At 39.9% G+C, this 24,761-nt stretch overlaps 1 protein-coding gene across 2 annotated transcripts in view; it reads right to left on the reverse strand.

The window, feature by feature from the left end:
* Positions 1-5,598: 5,598 nt before the first annotated feature.
* The window catches only part of PARP8 (poly(ADP-ribose) polymerase family member 8), a 118,328-nt gene continuing 99,165 nt past the window's right edge, over positions 5,599-24,761 (reverse strand). For both annotated transcript variants that reach the window (XM_049794338.1, XM_049794337.1), the window contains 11 exons: positions 22,217-22,342; positions 20,628-20,693; positions 16,210-16,277; positions 15,802-15,850; positions 14,875-14,987; positions 14,646-14,718; positions 12,635-12,704; positions 10,991-11,067; positions 9,985-10,054; positions 6,892-6,976; positions 5,599-6,256 (listed from right to left, as the gene is read on the reverse strand). In XM_049794338.1, the coding sequence (XP_049650295.1) occupies positions 6,154-6,256; positions 6,892-6,976; positions 9,985-10,054; positions 10,991-11,067; positions 12,635-12,704; positions 14,646-14,718; positions 14,875-14,987; positions 15,802-15,850; positions 16,210-16,277; positions 20,628-20,693; positions 22,217-22,342 (900 nt within the window). In that variant the 3' untranslated portion in view covers positions 5,599-6,153. The remainder of the gene's footprint in view (positions 6,257-6,891; positions 6,977-9,984; positions 10,055-10,990; positions 11,068-12,634; positions 12,705-14,645; positions 14,719-14,874; positions 14,988-15,801; positions 15,851-16,209; positions 16,278-20,627; positions 20,694-22,216; positions 22,343-24,761) is intronic.

The raw sequence follows: 24,761 nt of genomic DNA on the forward strand, positions 1-24,761 counted from the left end.
CTACAGAAAACCAGAGGACTACTTCTTTGAAAACAACTATAAAATGCATCTTGAGATATCTTTATGCATTTATATAATACTGTACATGCAAAATACTGCTTTAATTCCAGTATCTGTATTTTGAACCAGTTGTGTAACCCATTTAGATAAACACAGCATGGAAAGCTGCTTTTACTGTTCATCTAAGTGTTTTTAGAAAGATCACTGCAGAAAACCTTTACTCCAATAATATATGTAAAAGCACGGTATAACCTTTAGATGTCATTGAGATTAGCAGAAGTCAAGAAACTGCTTCAGATGCAGTTTAATTCTTAGACAACTGTTTTAACTTCGAACAGAGTTCTCAAAATAGTGCCCAAATGCACAGTACTTGTTGAACAAATTCTGATTTATTGAAAGTAAACATTTACATTGGCTACAATGTTATAACTGTTACAAAGCTGGATAAAAGAGGCTTAAATAGCAATAGAAAGCAAGTGCAGTAAAAAGTGAATAGAGAAAAATATTTGGCCTTAGTGATCTTCTGGCAGTATTTACATGATGTACATTTTGTTAAATATTTGTAGTAACTCTAAGGCACCATAGGCTAAATAGCAGACTGCAGTACTGTCTTGTGCACAGAATTTCATAAATTTATTTAGAGAAAAAAAGGCTGTAGAGTTAAAAGAAACATAGGCATATTTTATGTTTACATAAAGGAGTGGCTGCTTCTTAAAATTCAAAGACACAATAGGTACTGGGTAAATTAAAAAATTATTTTTAGAACATTAAATCATATTGAATGTCTGTGTGTAAGGACTACTTTTACTGACTTGCTGGTAAATGTTTAATGTCATCTATTCTTCAACAGGTTTTTCACACGCTAGATATGTTCATCTAAAAACTACTTGAATTCTTTTTTTTCCCTTACAAAAGTCTTATACCTAGTATGTATACAAAATCCCAATGCAAAGTGTAATGGGTAGTAATTTACATTGTAACTGTTCTGTGGCAGACTGAAACTTAGCAAGAGTACGCAATCAAAATACTACAGAACAGCAGCTCAAGGTGTTTTATTCCCCCCGCTCTTGTCGGCGGCTGTTGCTGCAGCCGGTGAGCAGGGGTACGAAACCGCCACCCCAGGAAAGACAGAGGAGGTCAGCACTTTCAGACCTGACATTTCCGAAACCAAATCTGGAAATTCAAAGTACTGGTGACATCGTTGTACATTTTACACATCACTGTGCATGCGGAACGCCACTCTGCTTTGAGTAAATCTTCCCATTTTTGTTTATCCCCTTCTGAAGCAGAAGCGTCCCTCCACTCCTCAGTGCTTTAAGGAATAAATCTGATTATTATCACAGCCCTGGCTGACAAGTCCCAAGATCCTTTCTGAAAAACTTTCAGTGCTACACATCGCCTTAAACCACTCTCCAAACAACAGACCTCGGTCAGTTGAGTCAACAGGCCCACCCTCCACCTTGAGGTAGCATTTGTAACACAGAGATTGTGCAGGACACCAGGTCAACGCTTCGGTTTTGCAAATAAAGGTGCTGCAGGACCCTGCATGCCCCAAGACACAAGTGGATGTGGGGCCAGCGCCAGCCGGGCTCTGCCGCAGGGCTGCCAGCACAACGCTGGCCCGCAGCGCCGGCAGGCGGCGGAGGAGCCGTGCGTGGCAAGGCTGGGCCCGGTCCGCCGGAGCCCCCCCAGCCCCTTCTTCCCCTCACCCTCGCCGCCACGGCTGCCATCCCGCCATGATGAAGCCAAGGAGAAGCTGAACCCTGCTAACTCCCACCCGGGCCTACAGGCCAGGCGATGCGTGGGGGTCTGCATGCTGACCCCATCGCAACGGGCCTCCGCCTCAGTGGCTTCTAAAAAACTTACCATGAGAGCCAGGAGCGACTAGTACAAAAACCACCTGCGTCTGTTCCAAGGGTCTGGCCCTTAGCACCTCCAACGGGTGCTCAGCACAACGCGGGATCAGGCCCCAAACCTAACTGTTGTGAAAGTGCTAAGATTACAGGGTGCTTTTGCTCCTGTAGCATTAACTCCCTGTCAGTCTTGGCTTGTACGCTTTCTACCTGACTTACATTTTCGAGAGCCTAGAAGAAACCCATCTAAATTGACATAATGCTTAAGTAACTAGAAACTGGTTTCATATTTGCTTAGGGTTTTTTTACTGTTTCTTTTAAAATCATGAATCTCTTCATTCAGTTGTCCCTTTTGGGTGTTGGGGTTTTTCTTGCACTTTGCATTCATCCATGTCGGAAGTACGCTAATTGCTTCCACAGTAGTAAGTGGTTTATAAGCAAAGTATAATCGATCTAAGCACAAAGTCTTCATTTGGAGTGATCTTGTATTTGTATTACCAAAAACATAATCTTAGCATTATTCATCAGATGCGTTTTTAGTACCAACAGCTATAATATTAAAATTATACAGCATCAGTAACAGTTTTTCAAGGGCTTCACAGAAAAAATATAAGCATAAACAATTCCAGTGTCATTGACTAGTTCCTGTAAAACATTAAGCAGAATATCACACAAACTGGCTATTTTATGATAAGTAACATGGAGCCAAAGACTCGGGTTATCAAAACAGTGTAGCGCTGCTGAAGAAAACAGAGCTATGCTGATTTGTATCATAACTCAAATTGTTTAACCCCTTGAATGCTAAATACCTGCTTGAATCACAAGAAAGGTTTAAAAGCATCTTTTTGTATTCCTTTCTCAATGTTTAAAATATTCAGAAGCAAAAATATGGCAACTCATAACTAGGGTGCAACATTAAGTTACTAGCATAATTTTTCCATCAAACCTTCCCCATTTGAGGGCTTGTAATTTGTTGTTATGGGATGTAGGAAGAAGTTAGAAAGTTCTTTCCCAAGAATTCCCTTGGTTGCTCCATGCTGGGCACAGTCACAGCTAGATAGCTATGGCTTCATGGAGATTTCTACCAAGAGAGACAGTAGACAGTTTCTTTGATTAAAAGCCACCTGTGAAAAGCCTACACCTTTACAGCAAGAGTTATAAAGATTGCTCTATCTCCAATATGTGAGCATGATAACAGAGGAAGGGAAAGGCAAGCAATGGCTTTGGGGATAACACAGGGTCCTACCTCAGATGGCCCTGGCTTTTTATTTTTCATCCCCTGGAATCATGTGAATGTAATCATTTGCAAGAATTTGGCAATATGTAACTTCCACCCTTGGATAAAACCATGAAGGAAAAATCCTTCAAAGAAAATCTCCTCAGGCTTTTTCATTCCAGTTCTTGATGAAAAAGTCTTTGGAAGTTTGCTATGGAAGGGCTATTTATTTTTGAGTAACAGATCCCCAAAGAACCTCCCTCTTTCCCCTCATCTTTTAAAAATGATGAGAACTAATACTTTGTTAAACAATCTGAAGACTCACATTCACCTGCAAATAATATAGCACCTTAGAAGAAGTTTCTTGTTAATATATTGGCTAACGAAGAAGGTGACTAGGTTACTCTGTAGCAAGTGAATTTTGGTTTAACTCAATTGCTGTTTGTGTGTGATACTGGGCTTGTGTCGCTGCACTGTCCCCTAACAGCGTGACACCTTCCCAGGTGGCCCAGCTGCCCTGGGCATGGTGCAGCCCCATACCTCCATGGGCTGCGTTTCCCCACACTGCAGCTTTGCCCTCCCAGTCCCTTTTCCTGCCACGCACCACGTGGGACCTGAACTGCTAATGCTGCCTGTTAGTAATTCGGTGGCTCCTCTTTTTTTTTTTTTTCTTCTTTTCTACCAGCAAACCCCTCAACCCTTCAGAACCACCTTTTTCCCTGAAAGGTTTTGCCCTCTCCCACTGCTTTGTAACACCTCTGCTTGTCACATTCTGCCTTTTACTGTTGGCCACCCTCCTGCCCCATGCCTAAGCCATTCATCTCAGTACTCCCTGAAGTGGGCACCTTACAACACCCAGGCCTCCATATACCTCAGAGCCCTGCTTTCCTTCACGTTGTCCCTTCCTCCTGCTCATCTGTTTAAAGCAAACTTCTGAGCAGTCTTAAAATTTGGCAGAGATGTTTTTTTCCCTCCCTTTTCCAGTGGTTGTACTTATGATGGCACCATGCATGGCCAGTAGCATGATCCCACTGTGCAAACCAAGCTGACTTGCTGCCATAGCTACATTCCAGGTTTCTTCCTTCAAGGTGTTCACTTGTGACCCTGCTGCAGGTTGAGGGGACAGGGAAGATGACTGCTTACTTGGCTTCTCCAGTTCACTCATGCTTATCTTTCTTTTCTTCTATTTTTTTGAGAAGGCCTCCCAGAGTGGTGGACTACCAGCCCAGCAAGTCAATGTAGGGGGTATCTTTGTGCACTTGCTTCCTAGTTTCTTTTTGTTATGCAAAACATAGTGATTCAGACACATACGGCAGGACAAATTATAGAGGTGGTCATTCCAGGGTTTCAGCTCCATTTCTGAATTATGCTGATTTTGTGCACTTACACAACCTAAGGCAGTCCTTACGTAGACAGACAAATTTTAGGAATCCTCTTTGTTTCAAGAAGTTAACCTGTGTCCCAACACAAAAGATAAGAATTAGAGTTGTGATTTTCAAGTTAGGGGCCCACCAAATGGGGCTGAAAGTCAATGGAAATTCAATAGCAAAACAGGGATTTGCAAACAGGATTGGCTTTACAGGTCTGGATGTGAACCCAGAAAAACTGAAGTCCCCAGCAAGTATGCTAAAATACATCTCAAAGTATGCGCTCCTAGGCCCAATAAGACTATTTTACTTGTAGAGCACATAAACTGCAGCAACTAATAAGGGAGTGTAGCTTGAACCAGAAAGAAGGCATCACCCAACCATTACAGCATATCTAATGCAGTTCTGTTTAAAAGAAACAAACATGCCTATGCTCTGTTGTGCTGTTATTTGGCTCTTCAGTATTTTTATTATGGAAATAACATAATAGAGGATTCAGTCTATTTTTGCTTTCTGAGGTGGCTTGTAATAGTTGCACAGATGGGCAAGTTGAACTGCTCTCTATATTCAAGGGTGTGATTGATGCTTCAGGATGGCTACCGTGAGGGCCACCAAGGGCACTTGTCAGGGCACAGAATATGCCTTATGCCTTGGAGATTAGCCCCCCCCCCACCCGCCACCTGTGTTGCCATCATGCTCACTTGGAAAAAACGGTTATTAATGTAAAGGATAGAGAGATCTGAATTGGTTTGTTTTCCCTTAGGAATAAATTAATAAAAATATTTCAACAAATCAGTAAAATTTTGCACTTGTTTGTATTTTCTGATGTATCAACAATCAACTCAATCATGTAAAAGCCTTAATTCATCATGTACTTTTAAATACGTGACTAAATTTAACCACAGAGCAGCTTCACTGAAGTTGAGATGAAAATGTGACCTAGTATATAAAACCCAAATTTGTAAAAAGGAAGTTAACAGCTTCAGGATTTCCAGATGTCTGCTAGGCTTGTATAATTAAAAAATGCAGCTGAGCTGCTTAATAGATAAGACAGTGTTTCCAGAGAAGATAAAGAAAACTAAACATACACCATCACATTCATTACTTTTTGCTTTGTTTCACTCATTAAATAAAAAATGTATTGTTGTTTTGACCTTTGACTCTAAATCCTAGTTGTATTTGTGTAAAATAAAATGAATCTGATATAACTGCAGGTAACCAATCTCTTTAATTTGACATGTTCCAGACAACCTTTTATTGTGTTTAAATATGAGAATATTTTACTTATTGCAAAGTATCCTGCATAATACAGGTGCTCTGCTATAAAATCTTCTCTCTCACTTATAATTCAGTCATTCTAAATTTAAAATACCAGTATACAGTACTAAAACCTCCAATTGAAGTTTAATATAAAAATATCAGCACAAAACTCCTTTTTAAAGTCTGTTTATTGTCAGCAAGCCAAATGCCTGTTTAATTATTATTAGTTGTAGTATATTAATAGACTTTGCACCCCTACAGTTGCTAATTCATACCATCTCAGGTATTTTGATGAGATAAGAAATACTAAGTAAGAAAACAGTAAGTATTCAAAGGGTTAATTTGCTTATAATAATAATAATAATAAATCAGTTTTTTGCATCTTCTTCAGTTCAAAATCCAGCTTTGAGACTGAGGAAGGCTTCCAAATCACATCAATTAAATAAGAGTGGTCCTTTTAACCAGTAGCAGTTTGATTGCCAATGACTCGAAGAATCTCTTTATGAATGCTTGGTTCCTGTGTATTTATACTTGTATCACCCACTTGACCATCTTCATAACTAAAAAAAAAAAGTACAGAAAGTACATCAAATTAGTGTTTTATTAATCTACCTAAAAACATCCAAAACGGTTTCATTCAATAATCAAGAGTGCTTATTCCATATGTTAACATGTTTCTCTGAAAATGCTCTGCTGCACTGCACCATTATATGCAGATCCTAAACTCTAGAGAGTGAAGGGTAAGGCTGCCATTGCCATTGAAACCCTGAGGCTGAATACACCACTAGGACCCAGAGAAGACAAGTAATAGGAGGTGAGAGAGGAAATGCTTACATTGTAGGCAGGAAGCCTTTAATGAATTCCTCAGCTTTAAAACATACAGCCAGATAGAAATGGTATTTTATGATACATGGACAGACTTACTGTAACATGAGGTAATGGTATAGAGTGGGAAAAATCAGTAACTCTCCATTCATTTATTCTATAACAAAACCACTACTAAACCTTTGTCACTAGCTTATCCATACCTTTCCTAAGAAAATTAAGTACAGAGAAAGATAAAAAATGAAGTGATACTGAAAAGTATTGGGAAGAAACGTCTCTTATCTAATTCAATTGAAAGTATTGGAGGGAACAGGGGGAAAAAGGTCTAGGACAAACAGAAGTTGAATGTTAAAAGAAGCTTTGTACTCACACAAAGAAAAATCTTGTACACACGTGGTCCGTATTGGGAACTACCCATATCTCTCCATGTTTGTGCAGATCCGATGAGGTTATCACTATCAGGGAAAGAATAAATTTCATAGTGATGAAAACATGCCTGGAAAATACTGCTTTAAAAGATTTGCTTTTTTATACACTTTAAATAGCCTTCTGGGAATGTGTACTTTTACACTGCTCATCTGTGGTGTGGCGTAGACTCTAAGTTGGCTGCTAGTACAAACAGGGAGATGAACTCAATTCTTGTTTCCAAAATATATTTTCCAGAAAACATAGATAATTGATGTATGGGAGCCAGTTGTTAATTGGAATGAAAAAATGAAAAAGTGTATTTATTAAAAACTGATTTTAAATGGCCATGGGGGCTGTTAAGGAGCATCTGAGTCAACTAATCAGCCTTTGGAATAGAGACACTTATGTTTGATGATGGCTGAGCCAAAAATAGGACGTAAAAGACAAAGCCTGAAACTGAGATATGACAAATTTGGTATCTGCAATACTACCAAGTATTTTAAAAAATTAAGCATAGCAATTATGACTCAAGGGGATCACAAAGCTTGCCAAAACTTGCTCAATGTTTAGAAAACAGCAATGTGTTTGATGATAGGTTGTTTACCAGCAGAATGACAACACAGGAAAGAAACCTTTTTATTGCTAGGTAGAAGCTACACCATCAATCTGTATTTGAAAAGATTTCTATAAATGCATTTAAACAGCATCTTTCTGGACAAGTTGTCCAGCTGTGGGATAAGCAGGTTCACAGTGGGCTGGGTGAAGAACTGGCTGAAGGGCAGAGCTCAAAGTGTTGTAGTGAATGGGACCACATCTGATTGGTGACTGGTCCCCAGTGGTGTTCCTCAGGGCTCAATTCCAGGGCCAGTGCTGTTCAATGTATTTCTCAATGAGCTGGGTGCAGGAGTTGAATGCAACATTAGAAAGTTTGCTGATGATAACAAACTGGGAGATGCTGTTGACTCTCTTGAGGGGCAAGAGGCCTTGCAGAAGGATCTAGACGGATGGAGCACTGGGCAATCATTAATGGCATGAAATTTAACAAGTCCAAATGACGGATTCTGCACCTAGGATGGAGTAATGCTGGGCACCAGTATAAACTGGGAGAGGAGAGAACAGCCCTGGAGAACAGCCCTGCAGGAAGGGCTCTGGTGGTGCCGGTCGACAGCAGGCTGGATGTGAGTCAGCAGTGTGCCCTGGCAGCCCAGAGGGCAAACCCCATCCCGGGGTACATCAGAGACAGACAGCATCGCCAGCCGGTCAAAAGAGGGGATTATCCTGCTGTATTCAGCACTGGTGGGGGCCTCACCTTGGGTGCTCTGTGCAGGTCTGGGCCCCACAATTCAAGAAGGATGTGAAGGTCCTTGAATGCACCCAGAGGAGAGCAGCAAAGCTGGTGAGAGGGCTGGAAGGAATGTCCTGTGAGGAGCAGCTAAGGATTTGGGGCTTGTCTAGTTTGGAGAAGAGGCGGCTGAGGGGCGACCGCATTGCTCTCTGCAGCTTCCTGAGGGGGAAAGCGGAGAGGGAGGTGCTGAGCTCTTCTCCCTGGGATCCAGTGATAGGACATGTGCCAATTGTTCAAAGCTGCATCAGGGGAGATTTAGACTGGACATTGGGAAGCGTTTCTATACCGAGAGGGTGGCCAAACACTGGAACAGGCTTCCTAGAGGGGTGGTCAATGCCCCAAGCCTGTCAGTGTTGAAGAGGCGTTTGGACAATGCCCTTAATAACATGCTTTAGCTTTTGGGCAGCCCTGAAGCGGTCAGGCGGTTGGACTAGATGACTGTTGTAGGTCCCTTTCAACAAGAGAGTCTAGTCTATTCTGTTCTAACACCACTACGAATAAACGTATATTCAATTTTGATGTAATTTCTTCCATGAATTGTAATTTTTAACCATCATTTCTCTCTTGTAATTAATTTTATTTATAATCTATATTAACCACCTACCTTAAACACTTCTTTTCACAGAAAAATGAAGTAAATATGAATGCTGTAAAATATATTTTATCAAATATTTAAAATTCACCCTTATAAAATTGATAATCCATCAATAAGTGTGAGGAAAGTACAACATGGGTAAAAAGTCCCTATTTGTATTTAGAAACTGCAGGCATTAAAGGCCAAGTTAATTCTAGTAAACCCTAGATTAATTTAGTATTTCATTCTGAAAGTTTTAGAACTAAATTTATGAATTTTTCTGTCCAGGTCAAATTGCATTTTCATGTTGACTGGTATCTCCTTAATCATATTAAATACTTCACTTGAACATTCTCAAAAATATATGTATTAAAAAGTAGCATATATAGCTTGAAGCTTCCATTTCGAAATAACATCTTTTCCACTGTTTGTCTTAATTTTTAGTTCAAAAAATAAACTAATGCTCCAAATGAAGGGAAAACTGAGTTTAACATAATTTCTTTCTGTTTGGCCAATGAGACTGATTACCAATTATTGGTACAATTCTTATTCAGATTTCATAATTCTTTGTTCTCAAAACCTGCTGAGGTTTCATTAGTTATTAAAAGAATGGCCAAGTCTTTCATGAATGACTGTACTCATACGCACTGGATTTTAACTCCACAAAATTTCTGAAGCAGTCAGAGAGAACAGACAGGTTACCAGATGAAAAATGTATTTGCCTGAACAGTGAAAAATTATTTGGAAATTCAACAGGAAAGCTGTTTTGTTCTGACTTTTAGGTGTTTAATGAATTTGTCAAGAGCTTGCAAAAAGTCAGTGTTTCAAATAAAGGCCACAACTTGGGTTATCTTGATGGCTTAGGAATATGATCACATTTGAAAGACAGACCAGATGATCAGTTGCTATGTGCATATAGTTATTTAATGAAAATTCAGCATATGTTACAGTTTATGTTTGAAAAGGGAAACATTCTGAACTGAAATATAAAGTTCAGCTATTAAGCAAGTACCCATATGCCTACCAGGAGTCTCCTACCTCAAAACAACCAATCCTGGAACTAAAGGTCTCACTGATTTGCATCCAGTAACACTGTGTCCATGACTAAAGCAGTTTTTCAAGGGCTTTCAGCTTACCTTCACATAAGGCTATGCATTTTAAGTTACGGCTTTGCAAAAATTGTGACTGTTGTCCCTTCTTCTGTGACTGAGATGTAAAAACATGAGAAAACTTAATTAGTGCAGTAAGACAAACTGAGTGAAAAACTAACAATGGAGAGGGCTGCTATTTTCAGTAATTTATTAATTAATGAAGATAGAGGCAGTCTTTCTAAAACGCTTCCATTGTATTTCTAAATGTAACAGAATTTCTAAAAACATTTATATTATTTGTTTGGATTATTATAGGAGACATTTGAACTCCTTTACCCAGAAAAAAAGTTCCTAATTATTACAGAATGAATAATATTAGAAATATCAGAACGTTACTGATAAACAAATTGATAGCAGGAAAAAAAAGGTGAATTTGATCACCAGTTCTTTGGCCACTACCCTGATATTTTACTGGCCTTCCCATTTCTGAGGGCTTCTGCTGTTATATACAAACCTCTCTCCGAAGCCAGATTATCCTGTAGTTTCTACGTGTTAACTATGGAGACAGATGCAAGATTTCTTTCTCAAAATTTAGCCCTACACATAAATGCTATGAGTTTTGTTTAGATAAAGCAGAATTGTAATGGTTTAATATGTAAAAACCATGGAAAAGAAAAACTGACTTGCGATAAATGAAACACTACTCATTTTCCAGCAATAACCACTCTCAATTCCTTTTGCATCCTTCTGCAAGTCTAGAAATCAGAAAGCAAGGGCTTGCTAAGGGTCATAATGAAAACTGCATTTCATTTTCATTCTCTTCCTAAATTCTTCTGCCTGGAAAAGAAGGGCACAAGACCTGCAGTATACCCCATAAATTGTTACTAAAAGCAGTTGGGCTGTATTTGATGTTTGCCGTCTCTGAAGTTGTTGCTTTTGTTCACTAAAATGAAACTGTTAGCTTTCGCAAAGGGAATATTACCTCCTTTTCAGATAACAGGTTCCCAAGCATAAACCCATAAATCTTCCAGAGATGGCTGATGTACTGTACCTGTGATGTAGTACTGCCCTTACTGCCTGAAGCTGGTTCATCTTTAGCTGACACCTTCTGCTGCTTCTTGTTCATCCCTAGGAATATTAAAATCATGTAAGATACCCTGTAAGATACATATAAATACCATAATAAACAAAGTTAAGTTTGGAGAATGAAACAGATAGCACAGTGGGAATCACAGTCCTCTGCATGGCATGCAAAAGACTAGTTAACTTTGTCATAGAATACCTCAATTTAATCCTGGAAATTACCAGTACATCTGCATGTATTGCAAAGACCTTAGGAAAGTCAAGTTAGCATTAAGTGCAAAAGCAGATAAACAGGATCTTTAATGCCACTGAATTCAGCTCAGGAATGCTCTTAGGTGATAGCATAACAGAGTTGCATATCAGCATGTCTTGATACTAACTGACCCTACTCAGGGTGAAGTAACACAGTCTGATTTATTGTGGGTGGGATAGTAAAATGACAAAAGAAAGAACTTTAGATATTAATCTTTAACACTTTATTTAGACTTATTCAAAGTCCATTTAATTTTTAGGAGTAGATAATTTATCTGAAGTTTTAAAGTCTACCCTGGTCAATTAATTTATCTACACATAAAAGTATTAAATTACTTATCAGCCACATTGGATCCAATTTCTATCGCAGAAATCTTAACACCTACATTTGTGTCTTAGATATCTTTTATATTCCTTATGTTGGTTTATATAAAATTTGTGTACTGTATGCTACTACAAGCTTCCTTGTCTTTCCAGTATCCCATCTTTCTTGGCAGTTTGCAAACACAGAGTGAATTATGAGGAAGTTTAACTCTTTGAAGGAACAGGGAGTGTAGAACTTCTCCGTGTTTTTTACTGGCATCAAATATTACATACTTCAAAGGAACACAGGCCTCCTTTCTGGAGGAGACTAGATGGAAGGGACCAAGAAAGGTAGAGAGATGAGAAAAAACACATTAAAGCTGACAAAGCAGTGTTGTCCAAAAAGGGCATTTTGTTAGATGATGATACTGCAACCTGCACTTTTAGTGAGTCCTAAAAAGTTTCCACACTTATATCATCTCTGAAAAGCTAAAAGTGCATTTAGAGATTATTGATATTAAAATTTAATAACAGTAGTATATCTTGTTCTTATTATACTTCCATTTATGATTTAATTCTTACGTGGAAAACTCTGCATGACTCACTTCTGGATTTACTAGTGGGACAAATTATGTTCTCTTCCCTTCCCAGGCTAAAATAAACACACTGTCCTGTAACTTCTGCGTAATCCTGACATGGCAATACTTGGGAATATGCTTAAATATACACAGTTGAACATGTCTATTGATGAATATTTGTTTTTTCAGATCAGGTTGTAAAAGCCCATCAATCCATTAGATAATGTTTGATGGACTTAGGCAGATACTAACAAAAAATCACAAATTCAAGCACAGTTTCAAGATACTCAGTACCTTGGAAAATGAGGACAGGAATTTAATAAGGGAATTTAGATTTTCTCTTTTTTGAATAAATTAAATATTGGTCAGCAAACATAAAATTTAATACAGTGTTGAAAACTGTGATGCTGGTAAGAAAAGCAGCAGACTAAGATACCCCCCTATATTTCTCCAACTTTAGAGTGATTTATAAATATCACCTGAGTAACCAAATGATATGCTTGACAATGGACTAAGGTAGATTCCACTTCCAAACATTGCACCATGGAGCTGAAAAAGAGGGGAGTGATTGTTTAACATTAATTTGGTTACCTGGACAAAGTAACAATGATAGGAACAGGTTGTAATGTAGATAAGCATCTGTCCCACTGCACTGATTTATTGCCTGGTAATAAATGGTGTTCAAAGAAGTCTTTAAAAAAGTCATGCTGCTAATAGACAACTAAAATACTGTATATTCTGGAAACCATGTCAAAATGTCCAAACATAAGTTTACATCAGATTTATACCTAAAATTGCATTTTCTATTTTTTTAATCTAACATTACCATGGAGGATGCCTACAGAGAGTGCTTCTGTACATGGCCAAATACACCTTAACAAGGCTGAGCAAGTTCAGTATGTGTCTCACACCAAAACCTTGGCAGAAAGCACAGCCTCAGCTGGCCTCTGAATCAACAGCAGCAACAACTGCTTTTGTTTTCTTTAAGGTAAGAAATGAAAAGATGGCGATGACACTGGTCATATGCTATAGAAAAATTTAGTCACTAGTTCAGCCTGAGTACTGGAGGAATAGGTTCAATCAAGCTTTTTGCCTGAGCCAATTCAGACATGCTTATTTCATCACTGCAGGACTGCACTTTAGCCACAAAGCTACCAGCTGTCTGAAAATATTTAATAGAGGAAAGGGAAGACTCTTCTTCACCAACATCACTGTTCCATGTCATGAAGCTTGGGCTAAGCAACAGAAGTGAGAACTTTTTATTAGCCCTGCAGTCATTTTCTTCTCTGGAAAGGGGGAAGTTTGGGTTTCACTTCTCCTCCAGGGACTGACTGCTTTATGTGGAAAAGCCTTTAAAGAAAACACACCAAGCAGTTGTTGGAGCACAAATGAGAACCCAGAGTATCTCCACCTAGGCAGATGTTATGACCAGTGGGCTTAAGAGTCATGCTCACCCTTATTTCTTTCTTCCGACCTGATGATATTTACATTGCCTCTACAATGTGCCAGAGCTCTCACAGGAACGTACAAACATGCTTTCACTCCTCCAGATGCTACAATGCTGTAACGGATCCCTGGTGAGCAGATATTTTTTCTGACTGGTTGGTACTGGGGTAAATAGGATGAACTGGGCTCCGGATATGCCTTAGAAGTATGAGAAATCTAAAAATGATGACTTATATAAAATAGGGCTTTACTGCTTCCTCCTATTCCCAGTATCTCAACCCTCAACAAAAAAATAAGCATTAACAAAGCAGTTTACTTTGGTGAATTTTAGTGTGTAAATGCTGCTTTCTTGGGGAATTATCTTCCAAAGATACTAATAAAAACACCCAAAACACTAAGAGGAATAGCAGCGATTTCCTTTTTTTCAGTGTCCTTAGCACCCTTGGATCCTCCTCCAAGGTATCATGGACTCAGCTGTAGAGAAGAGCTGTCAAAACCCTGATGCTAAAATACTCTGAGTTACAGCTTCCCAGTCCCTCTGATACTGCCTAGTTTGCTCTGCAGTAGTGGTCTCCTGATGATTTAGTCTGAGAAAATGAACTGAAGCAATAGCTCTCTCCTGGCCAGTACACTCATATTTCCACTCCCAAGGAAACCAGAAGAGAAGAGAAGATGCTATAAACCCAGTTCCTGTAGATCTAGTATGCTCTTGGATCCTATAACATTGAGATAGTTCATGTAGCTCTAAATTTTAATCCCGACTGCTTTTAAGCAGTACCGAGTTAAGCCTCCTGGAGGTGCTGCTCTGCAATGTAAAACTGAAACACAGATTCCAGCAATAGGATTTTCTAGCTATTTTAGCAGATGCATATTTAGTTTAATTGCATCAGAAAAGTACCTTTTCCAGGAAACGAGAGGGTATTTGAAAACTTCCCTTTTTTCCACCTATATGACTACCAGAACCACACCTTCTGAAAACTTGTCTAAACTAATATGTAATCAAGCATGCACAGTTTAGTTAAAGCTATTTAGTCTACTATTTACCTGCAGCCTCGTATTGGAAGCAACAACTAAGCCGTTCCTCAGGATGGAATGCCAGTTTTCAATGTGTGAACCACTGAAAAATGAAAAAGAAGGCATAAAATTCCACAGTGTAAAATGCAAAATGAAATCAAGTAATCCTTTAAAACAATAAATTCCCAGCTGCAAACCTCAAACAGCAAGAACAAAAAAATAGCATGGCATTCTGACAACCTTGAATATATGTACTTACTGAAATGCAAATGTACTTCCGTAGAGATTTTTAGCAGCTCGGAAATTGGATTCTTTGGCTGGTGGACTGCTGAGAAGTAGGAACTGGTGGGGAGTGTGCATAAACTTTAGTTGCTGTAAAATATAACAGTGCAAAGTGAAAAGAAGTTGATTAACACAAAAGCATTGTATTTCCATAATGGTAGTTCTCAAGATACCATGCTGTTTGGCACAATACATGACTGCATCTAAATAGCGACATGAACTAAGTTGAAATTGGTCTCATTACCATAGTTTTTACCTGAAATCAAACAGTAAAAGTGTCTTCCAGTTTAGGACCCATACAGAAGTTTCTGAAACAGATTTCAGCCCAATATGGTTCTAGTAAAGTAATTAAACTGAACAATTTCATCATGGTATTCTGATCAGAGCTGGCTTTGAATTAAGGTTTGGATTTGAAAGGTTGCAGATCATTATGCCTTTCATCAGAGGCACAAATACTCAGAAATGAATCTCAGCACCACCCCTCTAAAATTGAAGAGCTATACTTTTTGTAAGGTGTACTCAATATGTGGATCTCCTGGTATATCATGTTTGTGTGCACTGCTTTTCATACAATTCTGTATCTAATGTTCTATATGGTAACAAAACAAATAGTGAAGTTATTCTCATCCAATCTCAGATGACTACAAGGTAGACACCTGTATTTAAGCGGCTCACCTCAAACAGGCTTTTTACAAGCATTATTCCTTTGACCTATTTTAGGTATTCACAGCATGATTCTATGAGTCATGACCTGAAACTGCCTATTTCTCTCCCTTGTCTATTAATGGAGTCCATGTGATTAGTTTGAATGTAGACATCTATGTTTGGCTAGGAGACTCCCACCTAAAATGTTAATACAAGCCACGAGAAATGAGAAAATAATAAAGAACCCACAGACACTTACCCTGTTCACCGGTAGCTTCACAATATGTGATCTATTACTAGAAATAACCCTAAAATAAGAAACAGTTAGATGTGTTAGACATGGTAACCAAACAGATCTTTTCTTAAAAATGTTATGAATGGCCACCACAAAGGTCCCAGCTGCAGGCCTTTGAACCTATCAGATAGAAGTAGACCAAATCTTGACTAGAAAATTAGATCAGAGGCTGTACAAACAAGCTGGAGTCTTTCCAGTGTTCTCAGAGGGCCCAGATGATGTCCAGAAACAGTGCAGAAATACCTAAAGTTGCAAATGTCAACCCTGACATTAATTCTTAGGGTGAGCTTATACCAAATTATACTGGTGAAGTGATTATTCATTAAACTTGGTACTTCAGTTATTCTCATCTCATGTGAGTCAATTTTATACCATTGTAGAAGAGGATGTGCAAGTGGGTCTTGTTTATCCATCTGCTTCTTTATTTCCAAGTAAGGTGCCTAGAAAAGAGTAATTATGTTCTTTATTTCTAGTTGAAATCATAAGGTTAAATTTTATATGTTACATTACCCATGATTTCATCTATTAAAATGAATCCATGGGACTCATTATTAGGCTTAAATCACAGTTTTACTGACATTTAGTGTTGTACAGTTATAAATGTGTTTTGACAACAAGAAGAATATAGGAATTATTTTCCCTGGAGAAAAATAGTAAGCATATAATTAGCATCAAAATGAGTATACTATAGCAAACATCGGTGATCTCAGGGAGAACAGCAGAAGACATCTATATAAATTCTCTTGGATTAAGAAATTGGATTGGAACTTCACAAAATTAAGTATCTCAAAATACACCAAGATAATCCACTCCTTTTTTTTACTGTTTCATGGTATAAACTGGTCAAGTAAAATACTGTATCAGCTTATAATTCCTTTGAAAACCCTTCTTGATTTCAATCACAGTGCAAAGCATTCCTTTAAAGCCCGTCAGTCCAAGAATTACTTTAATATTTAAAAAAGCAAAATGGTGGTTATTCTTCTTTTTAAAAGACATTATATTAAGTAACAGAAATACATGATTTTTGAAATTTTTACAACATGCTACATTAAGTAACAAAAATATGTTCATTTTAATTTTCAATTTATTTTATTCCTCTCTATATACCTTATTCCAGAATCCTAAAGTACTTTACAAATACATATAAAGTAAGATCTATAAACTGTTGTGAGGTTAATGTTTATATAGCAGTCAGAGAAGCAAGGTACATGGGAGGCTCATAGAGAGGGCTTTAAACCAGGTTTGAAGGGGGTAAGGGATAAAACTAGGTGCACCAGAGATAAGCCTGGGGGCAGCGTGCCAATATTAGGGGTGGCTTCGATAACCCAGCTCAAATGCATCTATGCCAACGCACGCAGCATGGGCAATAAACAGAAGGAGCTGGAAACCATCGTGCAGCAGGATAGCTATGACTTAGTCGCCATCACGGAAACATGGTGGGACGACTCCCATGACTGGAGTGCTGCGACAGATAGCTATAAGCTCTTCAGAAGGGATAGGCAAGGTAGAAGAGGTGGTAGGGTGGCTCTCTATGTTAGGGAGTGTTTGGACTATACAGAGCTACACGATTGTGATGACGAGGTTGAGTGTTTATGGGTAAGAATGAGAGGGAAGGCCAACAAGGCAGCTATCATGCTGGGAGTCTGTTATAGACCGCCCGACCAGGTTGAAGAGACAGATGAATCATTCTACAAGCAGCTGGCAGTAGCGTTAGAATCTTGTGCCCTTGTTGTCGTGGGGGACTTTAATTTTCCAGACGTCTGTGGGAAATACAACACAGCAGAGAGCAAACAGTCTAGGAGGTTCCTGGAGTGTGTGGAAGATAACTTCTTGACACAGCTGGTGGGTGATCCAACCAGAGGAGGAGCCTTGCTAGATCTATTGTTTACAAACAGGGAAGGACTGGTGGGAGGTGTGATGGTCGGAGGCCGTCTGGGGCTTAATGACCATGAAATGATAGCATTTTCAATTCTTGGTGAGGCAAGGAAGGTGGTCAGCAAAACCACCACTATGGACTTTCAGAGGGCAAACTTTGGCCTCTTCGAGGCACTCGTTGAGAGAGTCCCTTGGGAGACGGTCCTGAAGGGCAAAGGGGTCCAGGAGGGATGGACATTCTTTAAGAAGGAAGTATTAATGGCTCAGGACCAGGCTATTCCCATGTGCCGCAAGTCAAACCACTGAGGAAAACGACTGGCCTGGCTGAACAGGGAGCTTTTGCTAAGACTCAAGGGAAAAAGGAGAGTTTATCATCTCTGGAGGAAAAAGCGGGCAACTTGGGAGGAGTACAGGGATCTTGTTAGATCATACAGAGAGAAAATTAGAAAGGCATGAGCTCAGCTAGAACTAAATCTGGCCACTATCGTAAGGGACAACAAAAAATGTTTTTACAATTATGTTAACAGTAAAAAGAATCCCAAGGAGAATATTTATCCTTTAGTGGATACAGAAGGGAACATAGCAACCAGAGATGAGGAAAAGGCTGAGGTACCTAATGCCTTCTTTGCCTCAGTCTTTAATAGGGAGACCAGTTATCCTCAGGGTACTCCACCCCCTGAGCTGGAAGGTAAGGATGAAGAGCAGAACATAACCCCCTTAAACCAGGAGGAAATAGTTAAGTGACCTACTACGGCATCTAGACACTCACAAATCTATGGGTCCCAATAGGATCCATCCAAGAGTAGTGAGGGAACTAGCAGAGGTCCTTGCCAAGCCACTGTCTATCATTTATCAGCAATCCTGGTCAACAGGGGAGTCCCAGAGGACTGGAGGCTTGCCAGTGTGACTCCCATTTACAAGAAGGGTCGGAGGGAGGATCCGGGGAACTACAGGCCTGTCAGCCTGACCTCGGTACCGGGGAAGATTATGGAATGGTTTGTCTTGAGAGCACTCACATGGCAAGTCCAGGATAAGAAGGGGATCAGGCCCAGTCAGCATGCGTTCATGAAAGGCAGGTCCTGCTTGACCAACCTGATCTCCTTCTATGACCAGGTGACCCGCCTAGTGGATGAGGGAAAAGCTGTGGATGTTGTCTTCCTTGACTTCAGCAAGGCCTTTGACACTGTCTCTCATGGCATACTCCTTGAGAAGCTGGCGTCCCATGGCTTGGATAAGAGTACTTTTCGCTGGGTCAAAAACTGGCTGGATGGACGAGCCCAGAGGGTTGTGGTGAATGGGATGAAATCCAGTTGGCGGCGGGTCACAAGTGGTGTTCCTCAGGGTTCGGTGTTTGGGCCGGTTCTGTTTAATATCTTTATCAATGATTTGGATGCGGCGATTGAGTGCACCCTCAGCAAGTTTGCAGATGATGCCAAGTTGGGAGGCAGGGTTGATCTGCTTGAGGGTAGGGAGGCTCTACAAAGAGATCTGGACAGGCTGGATCGATGGGCTGAGGCCAATCATATGCAGTTCAACAAGGCCAGGTGCCGGGTCCTGCACTTGGGTCACAACAACCCCATGCAGTGCTACAGGCTTGGGGAGGAGTGGCTGGAAAGCTGCCTGGTGGAAAAGGACCTGGGGGTGCTGGTCGACAGCCAGCTGAATATGAGCCAGCAGTGAGCCCAGGTGGGCAAGAAGGCCAACGGCATCCTGGCCTGTATCAGAAATAGTGTGGCCAGCAGGAGCAGGCAGGTGATTGTCCCTCTGTAGTTGGCACTGGTGAGGCCGCACCTTGAGTACTGTGTTCAGTTTTGGGCCCCTCGCTACAGGAAAGACATGGAGGTGCTGGAGCGTGTCCAGAGAAGGACAACCAAGCTGGTGAGGGGCTTGGAGCACAAGACTTATGAGGAACAGCTGAAGCAACTCAGATTGTTTAGTCTGGAGAAAAGGAGGCTGAGGGGAGACCTTATCGCTCTCTACAACTACCTGAAAGGAGGTTGTAGTGAGGTGGGTGCTGGTCTCTTCTGTCAGGCGGCTGGAGATCGGATGAGAGGAAATGGCCTCAAGTTGAGGCAAGGGAGATTTAGGTTAGATATTAGGAAAAAAATTTTTACTGAGAGGGTTGTCAGACATTGGAATAGGCTGCCGAGGGAAGTGGTTGGGTCACCATCCCTGGAGGTATTCAAAAAGCGCGTAGATGGGGCACTTCAGGACATGGTTTAGTGGGCATGGTTGATGGTTTGACTCGATGATCTTGAAGGTATTTTCCAACCTAAATGATTCTATGATTCTATAAAGTAATATCTATAAACTGTTGTGAGGTTAACGTTTATATAGCAGTTGGAGAAGCAAGATAGATGGGAGAGATTTCAATAATCAGTTATAATCAAGTGGGCTGTTTGGGAAAGGAAGTGTAACAATAAACGTAAGTATGGCTATCAGATTCTGTTCTGCTGTGAATATTGAGAAATCATATGGTAGTAATCCTGAGAGGACCAACCTTCCAAGTCCCCAACCATACTTAGCCAATCAAGTGTTTTGCTATAATAGGAATAAAGCTATCATCCAGAACAGTGTCACAAAATCAATTTATTTTGCTTTGGAAATAAAAGACCCAGTTTGGCATTGATATTTCCAGAAATGCAGCAATTGGTGATTATCTCATTACAATGTCCCATTCTGCTGTTATCTCTTACTTAAACTTCAAAAGATCTGAGTTCTACTTCATCACTCTTATTTGACTGATATTATGGATACTCTAGGTTTGTTATTTTTAACACACGTTAATATTATTACAGGTCTATAGGAAAAAGATGATGCTGTTGACATCCCTCCCCATCATAGGCAAGCACTGTAACAACACCTTCCTAGTTCTAGAAATAGCAATGAAGTTAGGTAAAGATTTCTGAACTCACCTGTGTCATCTCTCTAATAGAAGTGATACTGTCCAATGCTTTCATGACTCGGTCATAATTCTTCTTCTGATGTAGCATAAAATAAGAAAATTAAAAGAATATTAGTCTGTGGCTCTACAAAAACCTGAATTCTTTGAGTGTGTATAAAACCAAAGCTAGGACAAATGTTCAGCAAACCAATCCTTTCAAACATTTCTAACCAATAGCTTCCTTCTACCTCACACATAGACTCTCATTCATAGTCCAGGAAAATTCCCCACCCCTACCCCCCACCAAAATATTATCATGTTGGCTTTTCTTTAATTTCACTGGAATCTCCAAGACACTCGAAAAATTAGCTCACTTTTTAAACAAGTATTTGTAACTAAACACACGTTCTAACAGTTATTTGGACAACATGCTATTAAGTTAAATAATGCAGTGACCAAATAGATTTTAAATAAAATGCTAAATAAATAGATGTGTCTACTTTGTTAACAGCTCTATAAAACATCAGAGGTCCATCAGTTGTCCCTCTGCCTCATCCTGATCCTTGCCTACCTTCTGCTTGGGAACCGCTCCCAGAGGGCTCCACCTTTTCTAAGTAGTTGAGCTTAACTCGTGCTTCACCAGCTCCACCTGTCATGTCTCCTCCAGGAGCTCCACTGTTCCCCATCTTTGGGTCTTGCCAACTTTTGCCCATGGGCTTTCACCTTGTCCATGCTGGCAAGAAGCTGGGAGGAGGCAGTGCAGGCCCTGCCAGCCCACGGGCTCTCTCCATTCCTCTTCTGGTGTGACCCTCTTTCGTATTCCCTCGTCTGCTTCAGACTCCCTCCTGCCTTGCCAGCCACCAGACTAGCTGTCTCCTCATCAGCCCCCTTCCAAGCACCTCCTGGCAAGTCTTCCTTCCCACATGCTACAGAACACGCTCGCCCCTTCCTGAGGAAGAACCACCGCTAACTGGTCTGTGTTCAGAAAAAAGTGAAATGCACCCAATGCAGGACATCCAAAGTTCTCATTTATGCCCTTGGGGATGGCTCAAGTGAGACGTAATAGTTCACAGCTTCTCGAGGGCTTCCCTGAGAGGCAGTATTTGCAGCCTGAGGAGCAAGCAGTGCAAATACAATTCTTTACTTCAAAATTGATGCTTGTACGAAACTTGACTATTATGTCAACTTTGATAAAATTACATTTAAGGACACAATTGCTTGCAAAGAGAAAATGAGATGACAGCAATAACCACTTTAAGAACAAAAAGATGGACTGGAAATCCCCCAGTTTACAAGGTCTACACTTCCCAAAGGCCATCTTTCTGTTTGTGTCCAGTGTGCACACTGAGAGAAAGACAATAAGAATATAAAATTTTGCATGTAGAATTTGTACCCTAAAAGAATTCCTTAGCTTCAAGATAACTTTGAATGCAACTTACAGTTTATAGTCAAGTAACTTCTTGGAGACAGTTAAAAAAGCTACAAAGTTCTGAACATAGTCACATGCTTGTGCTATATTCTGGAGCTGTATCTCTTACAGTAAACGAGACTCCTCCAGAAGAAGGCTTTGCTTTGAAATTGCATGCATGATTAAAACCAAACTATGACATAGCTACTTACCCTGGGGTTAAAGGCCAGCATCTGAGGATCATTAGGATCAACTACAGAAGGATATGGCTCAAAAATGACAACTTTCCTAGGTGACTCTAATGCAGACCGACACATGGATACCAACAGATCAACCACCTAGGGATAAAGAAAAATATTTATCCAATATATGTACTTTCATACTGTATCTTCCAGTCTGCTTTTTCTACACATTATAGTAATACCATATTTCCTTGTAACCTATATTATCCTAACCGTGTTATTCACCGGACATAGTTTAGGACTGAAATTTTTCTATTGACCTCAACACACTTTGGGTTCAGCCCTGGCACTTTATTCCCAGTGCAAAGTAGGACCAGTATCTGGTCCTAAATCTGCTATCATGTCAAATACATTGTTTGCAGTTCTGCTTTCTCTTGTGCATATGTGCTAATTCCTGGATTAAATTAATTCTCTAGGGAAATGAGGTTGTGCTGGATCTGTGTATCTCTGTACAGTAGATGCAAGTGAAAAATGTTGCTCAGGAACGAGGGATGGTTTGTCAATCTGTACCACTGCCTGCTCTTCTCCTGAAGACTGTAATCATAGAAACACTTGTAAACATTGTTTTTGCTAAAGCCAGAACAGTGCAGTGATTTAACAGTCATTTGCACAGCTCACACTAGGAGAGTCTCTTCCTTCCATCCTGTTGTACAAAATTACAACATGGCTTTGAATATCTGTGATTTCCTAGATTTCACCACAAGATCATGCATGGCATTTAATCACGTATGTGCACATAAGCACATTTACAAGTTAGCAACTGATTTCTGTAAAAGTTTCAAAATTCGTAATTCACAGGTTAAAAATAAAATACCAGAAAGAATGCAGCTTACTGGCAGCTGTGAAACCTATGAAATCCACATTTCAAAATGAAATCCAAAGTTGCTACAGAAAAATATAGCTGCAAATTAGCTCATTTCTCCCTATTTTTTCTGTGCATCCCAAAAACATTCCTGTGTGAAAACAGACTTTTCCATGAAAGAAAGGAAAAGCTGAGATGAGTCGTACTTCGTAGGCATCCCTGGTTCCTCCCACAACTCCATACGGATCAGATCTCATCTCACAGCTCAAGCTGTTCTAGAAGTTTTTATGTATCTGCCATTGTATCTGATCATTTGGAGGAAAAACAAAAGATGGTCCTTTAGAGAAGCAGAATGAAAATAAGAATCTTGATGAAAGGGAAAAGGAACTGCGTTGCAGTGAGTCATACTGTTGCCATTCTCCTCCTCTGCTCCTTTAGCATGAATGGACAATTTTCCGCATCGGGTTAAAAATATTCTGTTAGTTCCAGTTACTAGATATCCTACATATATTGAAAAATTAAGTTACTTAAATAATGATCCCTTCCTCCATGGTGGTCTGATTACTTTCCACTTTATGATACCTGTAAGTGTGATGAATGTTTTAAAATAGGGCATCTGCATTAGCATTTGCAAATGAGACCAGGAGTCTGCATACACAGCCAGGTCAGGCAACAGGCCTGCAACTGTATAAATGTATTACCATAAACTTGAGCCTGAGTTCATACACCCTGCTTCTCAGAAGCACTTCTTAGCCTCCAGTCACAAAACACTACTAGGGAGGAGTCTTTTGAGTCCCTAGATCTCTTATTACAGTGACTCAAAGTTGTCTCGCTTTATGATTTGCGTGATGGGACTTTGTCTTAAAATTAGTACAGTTCTTCTTAGAACGCCAATCCAAAGCCCTCCTTTAAACCAGCTATTGACTCCTATATTGTTTCTCACCATGATACCTGCATATTGCTCTGACATGAGGGAAAATGTGCATAGATTAGGCTTAGTTAAACCCCCAATTTCCCCTGAGATCATTGTTTTGAGCTGCTGGAACACAGAGCAACTTAAACACGGAGGTAAGTCTAATACAAACTTGTGTAGGCGTTCCTTGGTAATAGGAAGTGCTGTGGATCTAGTAATGTCCTTATAGCTGCACCTGAGCTCCTCCTCCTTAACAGTAGGTACTGAAGTATGTAAGTAAGGATTAAAATATTTTCAAGGAGGACAAGATGACACTTGCTGATAACAATTCCCTCTTACAACATCCGTCTCTCAGACAGTGCCTCTCTCTCTCCAGAGACTCTCTACAGCGAGTTTGAACTATCAACAAATCAGGCATTTAATTTTCAGGCATTTTGACTATGTGACTAAAATAAAGCAAGGTGAGTTCAGGCTTGAAAGGTTTAGAAAGTGCAATCACTTATTATTAAGGAGGAGCCATCAGAATACTGAGAGTGACAAAATAAGGGTGTATACCTTAGGAAACTAGCCGAAAGCACAGCAGAAAAAAACAGGATGTGATTTCTAATAATGGGAACCTATACTTAGGCTCCTTCACTACTCAAAATGATTTGGAAGAAGATTCATCTGACAAAAGACAGAGATTCAGAATGCGAACACCCACCTCCTACTAGTCAGCATAGGCTCTCTTTATAATCAGTGGGAGAAAATAACCACTGTGCTGATAGTCTATGCTGTGATTCACACTATCCTAAACTAAT

This window comes from Accipiter gentilis, chromosome Z (assembly GCF_929443795.1).
Source record: "Accipiter gentilis chromosome Z, bAccGen1.1, whole genome shotgun sequence".
Lineage (NCBI taxonomy): Eukaryota > Metazoa > Chordata > Aves > Accipitriformes > Accipitridae > Astur > Astur gentilis.